The 17,882-nt window shown below is 44.3% G+C and overlaps 2 protein-coding genes across 2 annotated transcripts in view; both read right to left on the reverse strand.

The window, feature by feature from the left end:
• RCN2 (reticulocalbin 2) overlaps positions 1 to 17,882 on the reverse strand; it is a 425,951-nt gene that overhangs the window by 113,812 nt on the left and 294,257 nt on the right. The window lies entirely within an intron of this gene.
• LOC144894295 (uncharacterized) overlaps positions 1 to 17,882 on the reverse strand; it is a 66,969-nt gene that overhangs the window by 38,982 nt on the left and 10,105 nt on the right. Inside the window, exon 2 of the mRNA XM_078786776.1 lies at positions 12,930 to 13,099. Within this exon, the coding sequence (XP_078642902.1) occupies positions 12,930 to 12,936 (7 nt within the window). The 5' untranslated portion in view covers positions 12,937 to 13,099. The remainder of the gene's footprint in view (positions 1 to 12,929; positions 13,100 to 17,882) is intronic.

Here is a 17,882-nt window from a genome sequence, read left to right on the forward strand (position 1 = left end):
CACTCCCCCTCTCTGTTCTCTTCACCCTCTCTTTTGCTCAAGGTCATCTTCCATCTGCTTGGAAATCTGCCAACATCACCGCTTTGCACAAAAAAGGTGCAAAAACAGATCCCAGCAACTACAGACCAATCAGCCTTCTCCCAATTATCAGCAAAGTCATGGAATCCATCATTGCTTCAGATATGAAATCTTTCCTCTTCTCCAATGGCTTGATCTCTGATCATCAATTTGGTTTCAGACCTGGACACTCCACTCTGGACATGCTGCTTCTGCTTTCTCAACAATGGATGGAGGTCCTCAATGCCAAACAGGAAATTAGAGCAGTCTCCCTTGACATATCATGTGCCTTCGATACGGTCTGGCACCCCGCTCTGCTCACCAAACTCTCCTCTTTTGGTATCCATGGAAATCTCCACGCATGGTTGGCGGACTTCCTCTCTAGTCGTAGTCAACGTGTGGCCCTGAATGGGTTTCTCTCATCTCCTCTTCCTGTTCAGGCTGGAGGTCCCCAAGGCAGTGTTCTGGGCCCTGTGCTTTTTCTGGTCTTCATCAATGATCTCTCTGACTCTCTTGAAAATCCTCTCTATCTCTTTGCTGAAGACTCTACTCTCTGTCGCTCCATTCTTCATCCCTCAGATCGGCAGTCTGCAGCCTCCTCACTCTCTGCAGACCTTGACAAAATCACAGACTGGGCAAACAAGTGGAACATGTCTTTCAATCCTGACAAATCTCACACTCTTACGATGTCTCTCCGAAAAGACCGACTGGACAACCCTCCCATCCACTTTCTGAATAATCCTCTCCAAGAAGATTCTGTCACTCAAGCTTTTGGGTCTCACTATCTGCCATGATCTTTCCTGGAAAAACCACATTTCAAATCTGGCCTCCAAAGCCAGTCGACGACTGGGCATCCTCCGTCGTGCGAAGTCCTTCCTTGGCATACCTGAGCTCCTCACCACATACAAGGCTTTCATCCGCAGCTCAATGGAATACTGCTCTCCCCTCTGGGCTGGTGCTCCTGCCTCACACCTAGCTCGCCTTCACGCTGTTGAAACCAAAGCATTCAGAATCATTGGAATCTCCCGCGATTAAACTAACTCCAAGGGCCTCTCACTCACTCACCGCAGGCAGGTTGGTGGTCTTTCCGTCTTCTACCGACTCCTCTCTGGCCTTGCCCCCCCAGCTCTCTGTGGGCTCTGTCCCGCAAATATTCCTACAGGTCGCACAAGATCTGCCTGCAACCCTCTTTTGGTTAAACTGCCAAAATCAAGACTCTCTGCTCACCTTCACTCCTTCATTCCTCTTTTCTCCCGCCTCTGGAACAAACTCCCTCACTCTCTTCAATCCCACTCCACCCTCCAAGTCTTTAAAACAGCTGTTCACCACCATCTCTTATCTTCCCCCATCCAAAACCTTGATCTTTTCTACCCCCGCTAATTTCACCCCAATTCCACTTTTTGAAATACCAACTTTTGTCCTGGAAGTCCTTGGTGTCCTTGTGTTTTATACTTCTCCCTCCCCCCCCCCCCCCTTCCCATGCCTCCTCCCCCCGGGCCCTCTCCCTTCCACACATCTCCCTGCTCTCGGATGTTGTGTGTGTGTGCTTCCCCTTTTCTCCCCATCTTGTCTTCCGCTCCCTCTTTTTGTGTATTTTGTTTGTCTGGTCGATTTGTTTGTGAAGTTAATGTTAGCTCTTTCACGAGCCTCGATTCAGTATACAAAAAAAAAAAAAAGAAAAAAAAAAGAAAAAGGAATGGCCTATTCTCCGGTCTTTACACAACGCAGGTACTAAGAGGGGAAATGGCCTATTCTTACACATACTAAGACATAACTATTCTACAAATGGGCCTATATGTTGCTTGTGTGACTAACTATGGGGGGCAAACCTTTAACCTTTAATGACTTCAATGTGCAAATCTCAAAACTGTAGCAATATACACACACACACACACACACATATATTGTTATGAATATTGGGGTACAGTGATATATAGATCAGGTAGATCTGTGTAGGTATCATGCTCCGACTGTCGTGAAGAAGAAGAAGAACCACCTCGATGTACATAAGCAGGGACCTGTCTAGCCCGGATGTCGGATTAAGTGTATCTTTGTGGTCATACAAGGATGGCCTTGTGTTAAATAGAGTAGGGATTATGCTAATTCCCCTGTGTGTGAGACCTGGTGATTTATCCATTGTCCCGTATGGCACTACACCATAGACACTAGGTAGGCCACATAGCAGCACACACACCAATTCAATCCCAACAATAAAAGTAACCGGAACCCAGATGACGCACTTGGGCTGACAACCCCGACCTGGCAGACACACATTGCTCAGGCAGGCTGAGGCCACGCCCACCTCGTGACCGATTGGTCGAAGGGTTTGATGGGGAGATCACACCATTGAGCCGGGTATCGGCCAACGGGAAGGCTAATAGCTTCAATTAAGGCTAATCGCCTTTAAGAGCTAATAAAGGCAGGATGAAGCTCGTGAATGGTCAAGGCAGGGGCAAGAAGCTGGCCACCGATTGGTGAAAGGAAGGCCGAGAAGGAAGCAGAGGACCGATTGGCGAGGACCACGGAGGACCTGAGAGGCGAGGAAGAAGCGACACGCTGATTGGAGGAAAATTGCCGATGACGTCATGAGACGAGCGATAAAAGGACTCGCTAGCCAGCATTTTGACCTCTCGTTTGGACTGCCTTCTTGCGCTGGACCCCTTCTTTTTCCATTTGGGTCTTCAGGGTATTTTGGATCCTCTGGGCCTTTAAGAGCATTTTGGATCTTTGGGATGTTTTGGGTCTTCAGGGTCATTTGGGTTTTCGGGGCCATTTGGGTCTTTCGGATCCTCTGGGCCTTTAAGGGTATTTTGGGTCTTTGGGGTGTTTTGGCTCTTCAGGGGCTGTTGGTTCCTCTCAGTCTTTAGGTTCTTCGTGGTATTTTGGGTCTTCATGGGTCTCGGTGGCTTTATTGGGTCGTCAAAGGTCTGAGGGATCTCAGCAGTCTAAAGAGACAAAAGGTATATTCCAACAGTACGTAATTAAGAATTCACGTACGTTAATTGTGGGTGTTAATTGTGTTTGAAGAAGTGGACGATTTGGTCACAAATAAACATACATATGAAAAATCACTCATGGAGCAACACTTGGTAAAAGAGAACAAAGTAGAATGGCACTCGGGAGAGCATCCTTTTGACTTCACAAATAATTGGTGGTTGAATTATGTGACCTGATATGCAAATCGTCAAATTAAGTTAATCGGATGAAAATTGTCAATTTTAGAAATTTGGCCTATGTTGACCTTTTGGCCGATGTTGACCTCAAAAATAGTTGGTGGTTTGTTTCACTGAGCTATGAAAATTATTTTCATATTTCAAGTCAATTGGATGAAAATTTTCTAAAATAGTGGGGCAACTTAGCATAACAATTGTGCATTTTGTGAGGAAAGCACCAAACTTGGCACACTAGTAGACGATCATATTATGAAAAGATCTGGATATTGGGCCATCTCAGATTCAGAGATTTGATTTTTGCAAGATTTCGATTCGATTGGGATCGAAGAGAACACCTTCTTCGTCTTCTGTACAGTGAAGCTGCCAGCCCTGAATTCTCTGGCTACATCTGGGTGCTTCATTGGGAATGCAACCATGTCCCTCAGGTGAACAGGGACCCACCTGGCATAGTGTGTGTGGTCTAAGGCATGGAACCATGGGACCAGTTCCGTCAGGGCATCAAGGTACATCGTGAATGAAGCCTGCCGCAGAGAACGCACGTAGACCAGTACCAACATCTCTAGTTCCAGCACAGTTGCCCAGTACTGAAAGTTGGGAATGTCTTCTCCTCTCTGGTGACACCAGTCTTCAAACTCAGGCCGGTCTTCTGCATCATCAGCATATGTCATACAGTGGCGTTCATACGCACGGTGTTGCAGGATGTGCAGTGCCGCTGCAGTGATTTGATGAGCTCTTCTTGTGCGGGTGACGTGGGCAGCTCGCAGGAAGGAGTCGGCCGTCCCTGGCGTTGCAATCTCAGCTTGCAAATCTGCAAAATCTGCAAATCTTGCAAAAATCAAATCTCTGAATCTGAGATGGCCCAATATCCAGATCTTTTCATAATATGATAGTCTACTAGTGTGCCAAATTTGGTGCTTTCCTCACAAAATGCACAATTGTTATGCTATATTTAGCTTAGCTGCCAGACGAAAATGCAAATTTGATTTTGAAAATGAAATTTCGAAATGGATGATGGAATTTTTTTTATTTTTAAAAAATAATCGGATCAAATTTTGCGGACTTCTTCTCTGGTCGAAGTCAACGTGTGGCCCTGAATGGATTTCTCTCATCTCCCCTTCCTGTTCAGGCTGAAGTTCCCCAAGGCAGTGTTCTGGGCCCTGTGCATTTTCTTCATCAATGATCTCTCCGACTATCTGGAAAATCCTGTCTATCTCTTTGCTGATGACTCCACTCTCTGCTGCTCCATACCTCATCCCTCAGATTGGCAGTCTGCAGCCTCCTCACTCTCTGCAGACCTGGACAAAATCACAGACTGGTCAAACAAGTGGAGCATGTCTTTCAATCCTGACAAATCTCACACTCTCACTATCTATGTCTCTCCGAAAAGACTGACTGGACAACCCTCTCATCGACTTTCTGAACAATCCTCTTGAAGAAATTCTGTCACTCAAGCGTTTGGGTCTCACTATCTGCCATAATATTTCTTAGGAAAACCACATTTCCAAGCTAGCCTCCAAAGGCAGTTGCCGAGTCCTTCCTTGGCACACGAGCTCCTCACCACATACAAGGCTTCCATCCACAGCTCAATGGACTACTGCTCTCCTGTCTGGACTGGTGCTCCTTCCTCACACCTAGCTCACCTTCACTCTTTCATTCCTCTTTTCTCCCACCTGTGGAACAAATTCCCTCACTCTCTTCAATCCCACTCCTCCCTCCAGATCTTTAGAACAGCTGTTCCCACCATCTCTTGTCGTCCCCCATCCAAAACATTGCTCATTTATACCCCCGTTAATTCAACCCAGATCCACTTTTTTGAAATACCGACTTCTTTCCTGGAAGTCCTTCCAGTGTCCATGTGTTCATGAAGTGTTCATGTTCATGAAGTTCATGTTCATGTTCATGAAGTTCATGTTCAGTGTTCATGAAGTCCTCTCCGACCTCACCCCCCCCCTCCCCTTCCCATGCCTCCTCCCCCCAAGCCCTCTCCCTCCCACAGATGTCCCGATGTCCCTGTTCTGTGTTGTTGTACTTGTGTGCTTCCCTCTCTCTCCCCATCTTGTCTCCCGCTCCCTTTATCATACGTTTTATATGTCGGTTTGTTTTCTTGTGATTAATGTTAGCTCCAACACGAGCCTCGAGCTTGTATGCAATATATTTTTTTTTTGAGGATTTTTGAAAGTTGCAATTGTTGTTGACCTTTGGCCTATGTTGACCTCAAAAATAGTTGGTGGTTGGTTGCAGTAAGCTGATATGCAAATCCTATTCAGATTTCAAGTCAATTGGATGAAAATTGAGGATTTTAGAAATTTGGGAAAAGTGGTTGAACTTAGGCCTATGTTGACCTTTTGGCCTATTTTGATCTCATAAATAGTTGGTGGTTGAATTCAGTTAGCTGATATGCAAATCCTATTCAAATTTCAAATCAATCAGATGAAAATTGAGGATTTTAGAAATTTGAAAAAGGTGGTTGACCTTTTGGCCTCAAAAATATAGGATTTTGTCAGACCACGAACTCTTCCATTTGTACTACCATTTGGTTTAAAATTTTGCCCTGTAGGCAAGTATAAGTGAGTGGACAGACAAACAAACACACACACACAAACCGGAGTGATCAACATACTTGTCAATTAAAAAAAAAATTTGGGCCAAGTAACAAACATCACCAAATACGTTTGCTGTATTGTAATAAGATGCAGAGTTCAACCTCTTATGGAATGCCAGAGAATTCAATTTACTCAGTTGATGAATTTCCTCTGAATAATGGTCGTGGAAGAAACCATGACAAATAGGTAACAAAAAAAAAAAAAAATTAAAAAAAAAATTCTTTGTTCCATTTCGTGTTTTTGGAGGTGGACAAAGAACAGCAATTAGTATTTTCCACCTCCCATGGAAAACTCCTACCTTCATGCAGATGCCTTCGGGTTGATCGAAATTCTTTAACCGTCATGTGATTGTGTCACGTGGAAAAGGACCTTTACACTTGTGGTGGAAAGTGAACTTATTCATCTTTCCTGTTTTTACCATTATGTTGCTGGAAATAAACAATGGGTTTATACTTTCTCGTAATCAATTCTAAAAAGGTATCATTGGACATTCAAACTCATGGATGAGAGTTATCATGTGGAGTTGTGCGTTGTATCAGAGCAGCAGCAGCAGGAATCAATTCTGAGCTTTGTTATTTAAAGAATATATAGTTTGTGATCATGAAAAAACTTATGGAAAACTGCTTTCCAAGTTGGAAGGAATTCAAAGGAATGGGTGAGTGCCAGGGGTGAGAGGGCGTGTGAGAATTCCATAAAACGTGCAAAGAAGAAAGTTACCAGAACCTGCCAGCAGTCTGTGCCTGAACTCTGCTTGGTGCAGAGAAACCTGACAATTGTCATTGTGGACCATCTATATATTATGTACACAAAAATGAAGGAATTGGGTTTAAATTTGAGGAGTAGCAAGAGAGAGAGAAGAGAGAGAGGATTGTGGAACAGTTAGGGAAGATGTGTTTGGACAGACAGGAAAGAAAAATGACAGGAACTTGGTGAGGAATAAGAGTACAGGTAGACGATGGAAAGGGAGAGGGAAATGGAGAGAGTAAAAGGGGTAAAAATGCTCAACATTATATTCACATCATGATGATTACTCATTTATGGAATTTTTAAACTCATTAAAACCACCTTTTACAAAATACCAATTATCTTGAAACAAGACTCGAAATAGACGAGCCAGGTAGTCCAGGTATGACGTCATTGCGTCAAAGCAATGTTTCAGTATAGTCTGGGATCCGAGACCTCAAAATTTGATTTTGAAGTGACACCCCTGCTATAAAATGTTTGACCCCTAGATCATGTCTGTGGGGGTGTTAGCCACCAGAAAAGTGACTTTAGCAAGGTAGTTTGGATTGCGCGAATTCTGTAGACATTTTTTAACTTGGGGCGTCAACTGTAAAAAAGCAAGAAATTTAGGGGTAGAGGAAATTCAATTGACCATATATCCCATAATACAGGGGTGAGTGCAACAAATTACCACTCATTCTTTTTGTTATAAAGTTGGCTTTTATATGAAACATGATTCAACGTGATTGGACCATCCATGAGGTCAGCAGAGGTCAAAAGGTCACGGAAAGTGGGTTAAGCTAAAAGTTTAGCTCCTTTAGTAAATAAAATCAAATTTTTCCTACTTCAAGCTCAATATAGCCAAACGTTTACACCCAAAATATGTTGTTTGTACCCCTCTGATGTTTTTGGGAAAGAAATGCCCCGACTGAACTTAACTTACTGGCATGTATGTCACTTTAGATTTGCATAACTTTTTAAAAATCACCAAAATCGGGCATTCACACTATCTATTTGCACGGTACTCTTCAACATGTTTTAAAACGACAAGTCATACCACATACTGTCTGGAAAAGTGTCATTACCTCTATTTACTCATCATCATCATCATCATCACCGTCATCAGTCAGAAGCCGTCCACATTTTTCTCCGTCGCCATTGCAGGCACATGCAATGATGCATGGTACTCCAGCTTTCGCACAAGGGCAATTCCTCAGGCAGTTCGGTTTCTTCTTACATTTGCAGTACTTCAACTTCGCAGCAGAAGGCTTTGATGGCTTGCTCTTCATGACAGGAATTAACCTGTCACCATCCACACTCCTGCCATACTCTTCAGGTGGAAGAAGCACTGGATTGCTGAGTGAAGCTTGCATGTATAAGTTGATCTGACAAAGGCTCCTGAGAACGTGGAAGTGAAAAGCATCTTCTGTTGGAGGAAGGGAGCGCAGATCTAGTTTGCTAGATGCAAACAAGTGGGCGCGGAGCTTATCCAGGGATGAATACTTCTTGCCGTAGATGGCTTGCCGTAGAGATCACAAAAGAAGCTTCGTGCTTCAGTTATCACCTGATCATGTGCAGAAGGTCCGGATTCATGTCGGATGAAATTGGACAACGCTGGCTGTTTGTGAACATGCTGGAGTGCGACTTTCACTGCTCTCTTCTTACCCCGTTTGAAAGGATAGCTCACCGAATCACAATCTGACAGAATGTAGGAGATGAGCAGTGTGTCTGTGAGTGCCAATACGTCCTTTCCAACTGCTTTGGCCAACTCATTCACCAAATCATGGATGGGGAGGAACAGATCATCCTTTTCCACCCATAACTCAACAACGTTTGGCAACCGAGGGAAATGATACATTGACAAGACGATGATATCTGTATCTGTAGCCTGAATGACAACTACGCTGTTGTCACAGCTAGCAATGTGAGCAAAGATTCTGGTGTCCGCCTCCTCGTGGTTAGGGCAGTACAGCTCATCAACATTGGTATGTTCCGTCTGCGTCACACGAGTTGCCTGGGAGTTGACCCCAAGGACCAGGCAGAAGCCATCAGGCCAGGATGACTCCTGGGACCAACGTGAAGCAAGATACGACAGCAGATTGGTCTTGTTACAAGGGTTTGACAGGAATGTGTTCCAATCAGGGATTTTCATGATGTCCGCTGGAACAAACTCTGGCAAGTTGGTATTTGACTCCCGTCTCTGGCGTTCATCCCCTTTTAGACTCTTTAACCCAAAATCATATTGATCGCCCACGAAATGCACTTCAGTGCAATGTCTGGGTTTCATGTTCAAGAGTTTGTTCCTGTACCTTTCCTGAAGTTGGTCAAATGTACTCGAACCAAGTGTGTTGAACCGCTGGATGAATGCCATTGCATCGACTACATAAACTGCATCAGATGCAGAAGGAGGCAACTCTTTTAACGGTTCCCATGACTCGGCAACCTCTGCCTGTAGAGTGGATAGATAGTTGGATTTGCAACCTTTCCGCATGGAAAATCCATTCTTCTCTGGCTCAAACAACGAGGGAGGGTACTCAAGCCATTCGTAACTAAATGCCTCAGTCCGTGCCTCATCACTCAGGTCCTGTGCGAAACAAAGTGCCCTTGTCACTGCACTCTCCTCTCTGATGACTTCTTTCACAGTGTCCATCTTTTTCTTACTTTTCTTCAGATGCGTGGCGAATGTTTCTATCTTCGGTTGGACAATCTTGTCTGCATTCGTTGTCGTGGCAGCATCCATTGCCTCCAAGCCTAGACGTTTGGCATCTACCAGGGTAGTTGCTGCAAGAATCTGACCTGTGGATATGTTCATTCGTTTATCTGTCGCAAGTGAAGGATCGAATGGGTTTTGCATCTTCTCTTCCACGGTCCGTTTGATCTGCAACACGGCTTCCATGTCTTTTCTCAGCTTCTCGTGGTGGTCAGATTGCGGCGAGGCCATGTGTGCCATCTGTTTTACACTTTCAGAGACAGAGGTCATGAACGGTAGAGCCTTGATGTACTTTTCTCGTGCTGATTCAGACTGTGTTATACCCTTAAAGAGGCTTGTTTTGCCTTCCCTATTGTAGGTCTGTTCAAGGGCAAGGTCTGTCCACACACCATTAAAGTCTCCTGCAGTCTGGTGAACTGTGAATTTGCCAGCTGCAAACTCCTCGTGCACTTCTGGTGCTGTTTCTGGAAGCTTTTGCATCTCACCGAGATAGATCGGAAGGCAGGACATGTACTTACTATGGCCGGAAGCAATGGTATAGGGTAGCATATTCTGTACCTCTTGTAAGTGCTGTTGCCAAAGCCCAGCTCTCTCAGCATGGATGTAATGCCTTAGGATAAGCACCATGTCTATGTACATGCTCCAAAGATGGGCTGTCACTCCTAATCCCTTCTCAAAATCTCCCCAGAGCGACTCCAATGACTCTAGGCATTTCATGACTTCCTTCATAAGTGCAGCAAATTCGTCCTTCTCTTTCCTGTCAAAGGCATTTCTAAGACTTTCAAGCAGAGACGAAAGCAAAGAAAGTGTCTCCTCATTCTTCTCGAACAACAGCCATTTCTCAAATGCCTCCCACTTCAACATGAACAATGCCTCACTCAACCATGAATGATAACGGACCATCTTATAATAATCTTTTCCTGCCATGACTTTATTGGCTGTACCTCGACCACAGATATCACTAGAAACCAGAATGTCCTCTATGCCACTCTCCATTATGAAAAATCCAATAGATCCCAAGAAGTTCTGGGCAATATGGAATCCTCCAAGTCGAACAATAACATCTTTGTACTTTTCCGATTCCTTCCTAAACAACCCCTTTACTACGTCATATATCGCCTGGTCACAAGTCACCACCGTCTTAGCCTGACCCATCTTAAGACTCAAGGAGACAAAGTAGTCCAATGAGGTCTGGACTACATCTGCGTTGGTTGGGTTTTGTGGAAGCAATGGTCCATAACCAATCTTTGTTTTCTCTGTATGTTGCCCAGAACTGTATTCAAAGAAGCTGCTCCATGTCAGGCTACCAGTGTCCTTGTCGTTTTCACCCGTCATCAGCTGTGTTGGATACAACCTCAGTAGGAACCAAACGATGTTCTTGTCAGCTAGAAAGCAGGCTTCCCCCTTGTCATCATGAGGAAGTTCAATATCACGTAATGACCTAGCCTGTCTTCTGTCCTTCAGTGTCAGTTTACTACTTACTGGAACGAATTTGTCTGGTTCACTGATAGTCAGTTTCCTGGTTTTCTTAAGGGGCACTGCCCCCACTACCTCCCCACTTCCTTCTCCCTCAAATGTGTACTGATAAATTATATTTGTTGTAGCATCAAAACTACCACCATCTTGTGTCTCTGAATGGAAGTTTAAGGCTGAAGATCGATGGTAATCATAAAGTTCAGCAAGAGTGAAGCAAGTTGCTGAAACAAATGTAGCATAATAATCCCTAGCACCACACAAAAGATGAAAAGCATCAACCACCACAGTAAACCATCACTATTACGATCAATATAGGCCAGAAACAGTAGAGGGATGCAAAGAACATATTGTGACATATACATATGTGAATTATTTGATAAAGGAGCTAAATTTTCAGCTTAACCCACTTTCCGTGACCTTTTGACCTCTGCTCACCTCATGGATGGTCCAATCACGTTGAATCACATTTCATATAAAAGCCAAATTTATAACAAAAAGAATGAGTGGTAATTTGTTGCACTCACCCCTGTATTATGGGATATATGGTCAATTGAATTTTCCCTACCCCTAAATTTCTTGCTTTTTTACAGTTGACGTCCCAAGTTAAAAAACGTCCTTACAGAATTCGCGCAATCCAAACTACCTTGCTAAAGTCACTTTTCTGGTGGCTAACACCCCCACATACATGATCTAGGGGTCAAACATTTTATAGCAGGGGTGTCACTTCAAAATCACTTTTTTACACATTTCCAGGCCTCGGATCCCAGACTAGTACTATGCTAATTCAAACAAGCATTCTGAGTATTGCGCTGCAATGCATGTCCCCTACCAAAGTTCAAAGTGCCATAACTTTGTCAAAAATGATCGAATATGCAAATTTATGCACGGTTGATGCTGGTTTTCAAACTTGATCTGAGGTATGCTGAGACACGTGTGTCACGCCTCACCTCGTTGATAAGCCCGCAAGGTCACTCCGTGGAGCAGCTTGCACGTATTGCACTGTGCGAATTATATAATTAGCAACTCATGGTCTGAGGTACTAGCGATTCAAGAGATATCCATTTTTAAAAAATATTTGCGTTTAATTAACGATATCTGCCAAACCACGTGCCCGATCGCAAATTCCAAAAGGACATTTTAGTAGACTGCCATGCTGAACAGATCTGTGAAGTTTCCCCTCGATTGGATCAAAAATGAGGGAGGAGCTCGGTTTTAAAGGTTCGTGCTTAAAAACGTTATAACTCTGAAACCATGTGACGCATGACGTCATGCTCGCTGACTTTTTTGTTCGTCATGGGTATGCGATTCTGCCTGCAAAGTGCCTCGATCTGTTCAGCCGTTGCAGAGAAAAAGGGGTTTTCATGTTTTCACGAAAAACAATATGGCGGCTGAACCACGTGACCTGTAACGTCATAATTACCATTAAAATATTCTACAGACCGAGTCCATCATATGGTGAAAATTTGATCTCAATCGGTCAAATTATTGCAGAGAAATTCGTTTTTAAAGTAAATTAAAACTTAAAATGGCACTGAATTAAGGAGCATCAGAATTATCAGAATTACGAAAGTTCAAAGTGCCATAACTTTGTCAAAAATGATCGAAACGTCGTGAAGTTCGAACTTGATCTGTAACTTATCATGAGGAAACCTTGTACCAAGTTTGAAATAATTAGCATTAAGAGTTTCGAAAAAAAATCCGGAAAACTGTTCTTTGCGTGACGGACTGACCGACTGACGGCGTGCAAACCTATAGTCCCCTCCGGTGTACACCGGTAGGGGACTAATAAGAACAAATTGGTGAATAGTATATATATATTGTTTACCAAAGAGACAGAAATGAAACAAATATCTGGTATTAATATGATCTTGTATGGAAATCACAGTTAAGTGTTTTAAAATGATTCCCATTGATGAGAAAAATTTCCAGCAACCTTTTATATGGACATTTGGATCATTTCCATGGCAAAAGATGCACAATATGATATGAATCACACAAGCTCTGTCTGGTTATGATAATTATTATTATTAGAGCACCTTTTTATTTGCCTCCTAAGCAAGCAATACTGCCAGCATGGGGTCTCAACGTCTGAAACCGGAAACCAAAGCCAAAATACTAACCGTCCACCTGCAACAAGTACATCGTCCGCACCACCATGAAATGCACCGGTAAATGGAGCCTTCATACCTGCCATTTGTACCCGTGGTGTCACAATGTCTCAAACGAGCAGCTCCTTGACTTGACAGATCTCAGTGCAACAGGAAATGACTGCACGTGTCAATGAGCGAAAATTAAAAAAAAAAAGCAAGACTTTGTCAAACTCCGCCCCTTTCTGTGGATAGTTTCCTTGCCACGCCCTGCGCACGGGATGAGTCAATAAAGACAGGCAGGTCAACACGAGTAGGAAGGGAGAAAAGGGCATGTTTAATAGAATCGTTTCGGGACTTGCATTGAAACAAATGACATTAGCGATCCTCGTTTATATTTTGTTACATAATGCATCCTCCATTAACAAGGTACGCTACCCTGCAGCCATTTCCCTAGGTGCAGGAAGTCCACCGTTAGCAGAAATCAGGAGCCAACTTTTTATCTTCCATTCCTCGGTGTCATTTGCCGACAATGCACAGTTTTCGGCCAAACAATGGCAGGAGAGAAGCGAAAACAAATCCGCGAAGCGAAGACCAAAAACAAACGTGTGCTTCCGAACAGCAAGCGCCGAGCAGATCGGTGCGAGGCACCCGGACCCGCGATGCCGTTCCTGGAAGCCAGGGCACGTCCGTGTTTGCGAGAAGGCACAATTGTCCGATTGGCAGAAAAGGACGTTGAAAAGTTCGAATAAACGGAGTTTTTATAAAAGTCTCTTTTGTGCGATTTTTCACTTTTCTTCACAAAACCCGCCGGAATTTGGTGTATTTGCAACTTTACCGGTCGGTGAGACTTAACTTACTCAAATAGTAATATATTTGGCGTTTAAACATAACGAGTGCAAAACAGTATTATTCATTCCATCCCATTCATTCATCCCACTGGTGGTGTAAAACAGTTGTATTATTCATTCCATCCTCACCAGTGGTGGAAAGCAGTGGAATTATTTGTTCATTCCATCCACATGCGTAGTGCAAAACAGTCGCATTATTCATTCATCCCACTGGTGGTTTAAAACAGTGGTATTATTCATTCCATCCCCCAATGGTGGTGTAAAACAGTGCTATTATTCATTCCATCCCCCAATGGTGGTGTAACACAGTGCTATTATTCATTCCATCCCCACATGGTGGTGTAAAACAGTGCTATTATTCATTCCATCCCTTCTGGTGGTGTCCAACAGTGGTATATATATATATATATATATATATATATTGCATACATTTGCATACAGATAAATTTGCATACAGATAAATTTGCATACAGAAGCGGATAAATTTGCATACAAATATGCGTTTTAAGGCCATTTTCCCTGCTAGAGCGGGGGTGAGCCTTGCGGTCACAAACAAACATTCACATTGATCACAAACATACATACATACACAGTATATTATTTTATATACATTTTTAGGATGAACGTGTGTTTAAACCGACCTGCTACCAAACGGAAGCTTGCTTTTCCGTACATTCAGTTATTTTTGTTCAACACAAGTTCCCCTGTTCATTCATGGCTCTACACTTGAGCTATTTATTATTCAACTTAATAACAAATCCAAATTCATCCTGGGCATTTTAAAATAGACCAGATGAACTATATTTCCTGTAGATTGTTTCATTTATTTACCCTTTATTATTGATGGTCAATGGTCATGCTGCCTCATTGTCCCAGGAGTGCATTCATATTCACATCAATATATTCTGGCCAATAAATTATTTCGAGTTTATTGGTTTGTATTTTTTTTTCTTTTTTCTTTTTTGGTATACAAGATCGAGGCTCGTTAAAGAGCTAACATTAATCACACACAAAGTCAAAACGACACATAAAACAAAATAAGGGGAGCGGTAGACAATATTGGGAGAGAGGGGGAAGGACACAAACACAACATTTGAAAGCAGGGACATCGAGAGAACTGTGGGAGGGAGAGGGCTTGGGGGGAGGTGGGAGAAGTATAAAACATATGGACAATGCAAGGACTTTCAGGAAAGAAGGAATTTCGAAAAAGTGTATCTGGGTAAATTAGCGGGGGTAGAAAAGATCATTGTTTTGGATGGGAGAAGATAAGATATGGTGGTGAACAGCTGTTTTAAAGACCTGGAGGGAGGAGTGGGATTGAAGGGAGTGGGGGAGTTTGTTCCAGAGGTGGGGAAAAAAGGCGAATGAAAGAGTGAAGGTGAACAGAGCCTAGATTTTGGCAGTTTAACCAAAAGAGGGTTGTTGGCAGATCTTGTGCGACCTATAGGAATATTTGGGGGACAGAGCACAGAGAGAGATGGGGTAGCAAGGCTGGAGAGGAGTCGGTAGAAGACAGAAAGACCACCAACCTGCCTGCGGTGAGTGAGTGAAAGGCCCTCGGAGTTAGCTTCATCGCAGGAGATTCCAATGATTCTGAAAGCTTTGACTTCAACAGCGTGAAGCCGAGCTAGGTGTGAGGCAGGAGCACCAGCCCAGAGGGGGGAACAGTATTCCATTGAGCTGCGGTTTAAAGCCTTGAATGTGGTGAGGAGCTCAGGTGTGCCAAGGAAGGACTGCGCACGACGGAGGATGCCCAGTCGGCGACTGGCTTTGGAGGCCAGCTTGGCAATATGGTTTTCCCAAGAAAGATCATGGCAGATAGTGAGACCCAAAAGCTTGAGGGACAGACCTTCTTGGAGAGGATTGTTGAGAAAGTAGATGGGAGGGCTTTCCAGTCGGTCTTTTCGGAGAGACATAGTAAGACCCTGGTGTTGGGCTCACGGCTCGGGTGCCGGCTTCGGATTCCAAGGATCCTGGGTTCGAATCCCGGTCGATCGCTGAATTAACGCCAGGGGGGTTGACTCAGCCTGTCATCCTTCCGAGGTCGGCTAATTGAGTACCAGTTCACTGGTAATTCCCTGTTTGTCGTTAAAGGCGGCAAAAAGGGTTGGCGTCAGGAAGGGCATCCGGCCGTAAAACATTGCTTCAAAAAGGGGACCGAAAAACAACAACAACCACGGTTCCCGAAAAAGGCCAACCCCCGCTTGCGGGGAAAAATGGCCTCTAAAGATGTTTTTTAAAATTTATTTATAGTAAGAGTGTGAGATTTGTCAGGATTGAAAGACATGTTCCACTTGTTTGACCAGTCTGTGATTTTGTCCAGGTCTGCAGAGAGTGAGGAGGCTGCAGGCTGCTAATCTGAGGTGTTACGGATTCGTCACTTCCGTTGTGGTGGTTTGCATCCACTGTAAATATTTCTGATTTCATGTACTATTATTGTGTTCAAAAGGTTTATTGTTCATGAACTGTTTTCAAAAGGTAATAAAGTTAATGTTAAAAGAAACAGGAAACTGGATCGGGAACCGGACAACGAAGGGGAAGAGGAGAGAGAAAGAAGGCGGAGCGAGTGAGTCGGACAAGAAAGCCGAGCTGCTCCAAGTTCTGAAGCGAACGTTGTCGAACGGGAGTCACTCGCGAACTTTCGGGTTTCCCGGTAAAGGGATTCCTGTGACAGAGCTGTCATCGCTGCAACCGATCAACCTGCGTGTCAGGTTTTTGGCGGTGGATTCCGAGGAGAATTATCGTCGGGCCAATATATCTCAAGAACGGGTCGTCGGCCATTTTGACTCGCGCGTCGAGCAAGGTTTTTTTGCTTCGTCAGCCGTTTTCACCGCTTTCAGACGTATCTGGTGTGTGTGTGCGCACCGGGGCTTTTGAAGATTAATTTGCGGTTCGCCGACTGTGAGCCGTGAAAGTCCATACCCGAGGGTGTGATTTCCCAGTCGCCTGGAAGGCCTTTGGATATCCCAGTCGCATTGAGGGCGACTTTGTGCAGCAATGGCTGGGTGACTGTACTTGCCATCCGAACAGGATTCTGGTCTCGATCGGACATCGTTCTGTCGATCGCTGGAGCGGATCGACTCTGGCTTGAAGCCGGGGAATAAGAGACATTGGGGATGTTCTTGTTTCACTCACTGGGAGCACAGTGAGTTCTATATTACAAAACTGATGGTACCATCATAGGACATATTGATTGTACTTTTGATTACTATTATTGTTGTACTGTTATTCTTGTGTGATCTCAATACAATATTTGTTTGTGAGTAACAATTGGGGTGGCTTCTCCATGGATCTTTGACATACAGCATAACACATTTTTCTGCCGTGACTCCTCTCGGAGCTCAGAGGTACACCGTGACCAGGGGGTCGGGGAGGAGCACGTAACAGAGGGATGAGGAATGGAGCGGCAGAGAGAGGAGTCATCAGCAAAGAGATACAGAGGATTTTCCAGAGAGTCAGAGAGATCATTGATGAAGACCAGAAAAAGCACAGGGCCCAGAACACTACCTTGGGGAACTCCAGCCAGAACAGGCAGGGGCGATGAGAGAAATCCATTCAGGGCCACACGTCGACTACGACCAGAGAGGAAGTCCGCAAGCCAAGCGTGGAGATTTCCATGGATACCATAGGAGGAGAGTTTGGTGAGCAGAGCTGGGTGCCAGACCGTATCGAAGGCACGTGATATGTCGAGGGAGACAGCTCTGATTTCCTGTTTGGCATTGAGGACCTCCATCCATTGTTGAGACAGCAGAAGCAACATGTCCATAGTAGAATGACCTGGTCTGAATCCAAATTGATGATCGGAGATCAAGCCATTGGAGAAGAGGAAGGATTTGTTATCCAGAGCAATGATGGATTCCATGACTTTGCTGATAATTGGGAGCAGGCAGCAGCTGATTGGTCTGTAGTTGCAAGGATCTGTTTTTGCACCTTTTTTGTGTAAAGCGGTAATGTTTGCTGATTTCCAAGATGCTGGCAGATGACCTTGAGCAAAAGAGAGGGTGTAAAGAACAGAGAGAGGGTGAGATAGAGCCGCAGAGCAGGATTTTAGGACCCATGGGCAGATGCCGTCTGGTCCAGTTGCAGAATCAGAGTCGAGGTTTGACAAAAACTTCTCCACCTTGTCAGGAGAGAAGGAAACAGAGTCCAGGAGCAGTTGGGTTCGACTGGGTAAGGTGGGAACAGAGAGAGATGTGTTTGGG

This window comes from Myxine glutinosa, chromosome 11, assembly GCF_964187855.1.
Source record: "Myxine glutinosa chromosome 11, kmMyxGlut1.1, whole genome shotgun sequence".
In the NCBI taxonomy this organism is placed as follows: Eukaryota; Metazoa; Chordata; class Myxini; order Myxiniformes; family Myxinidae; genus Myxine; species Myxine glutinosa.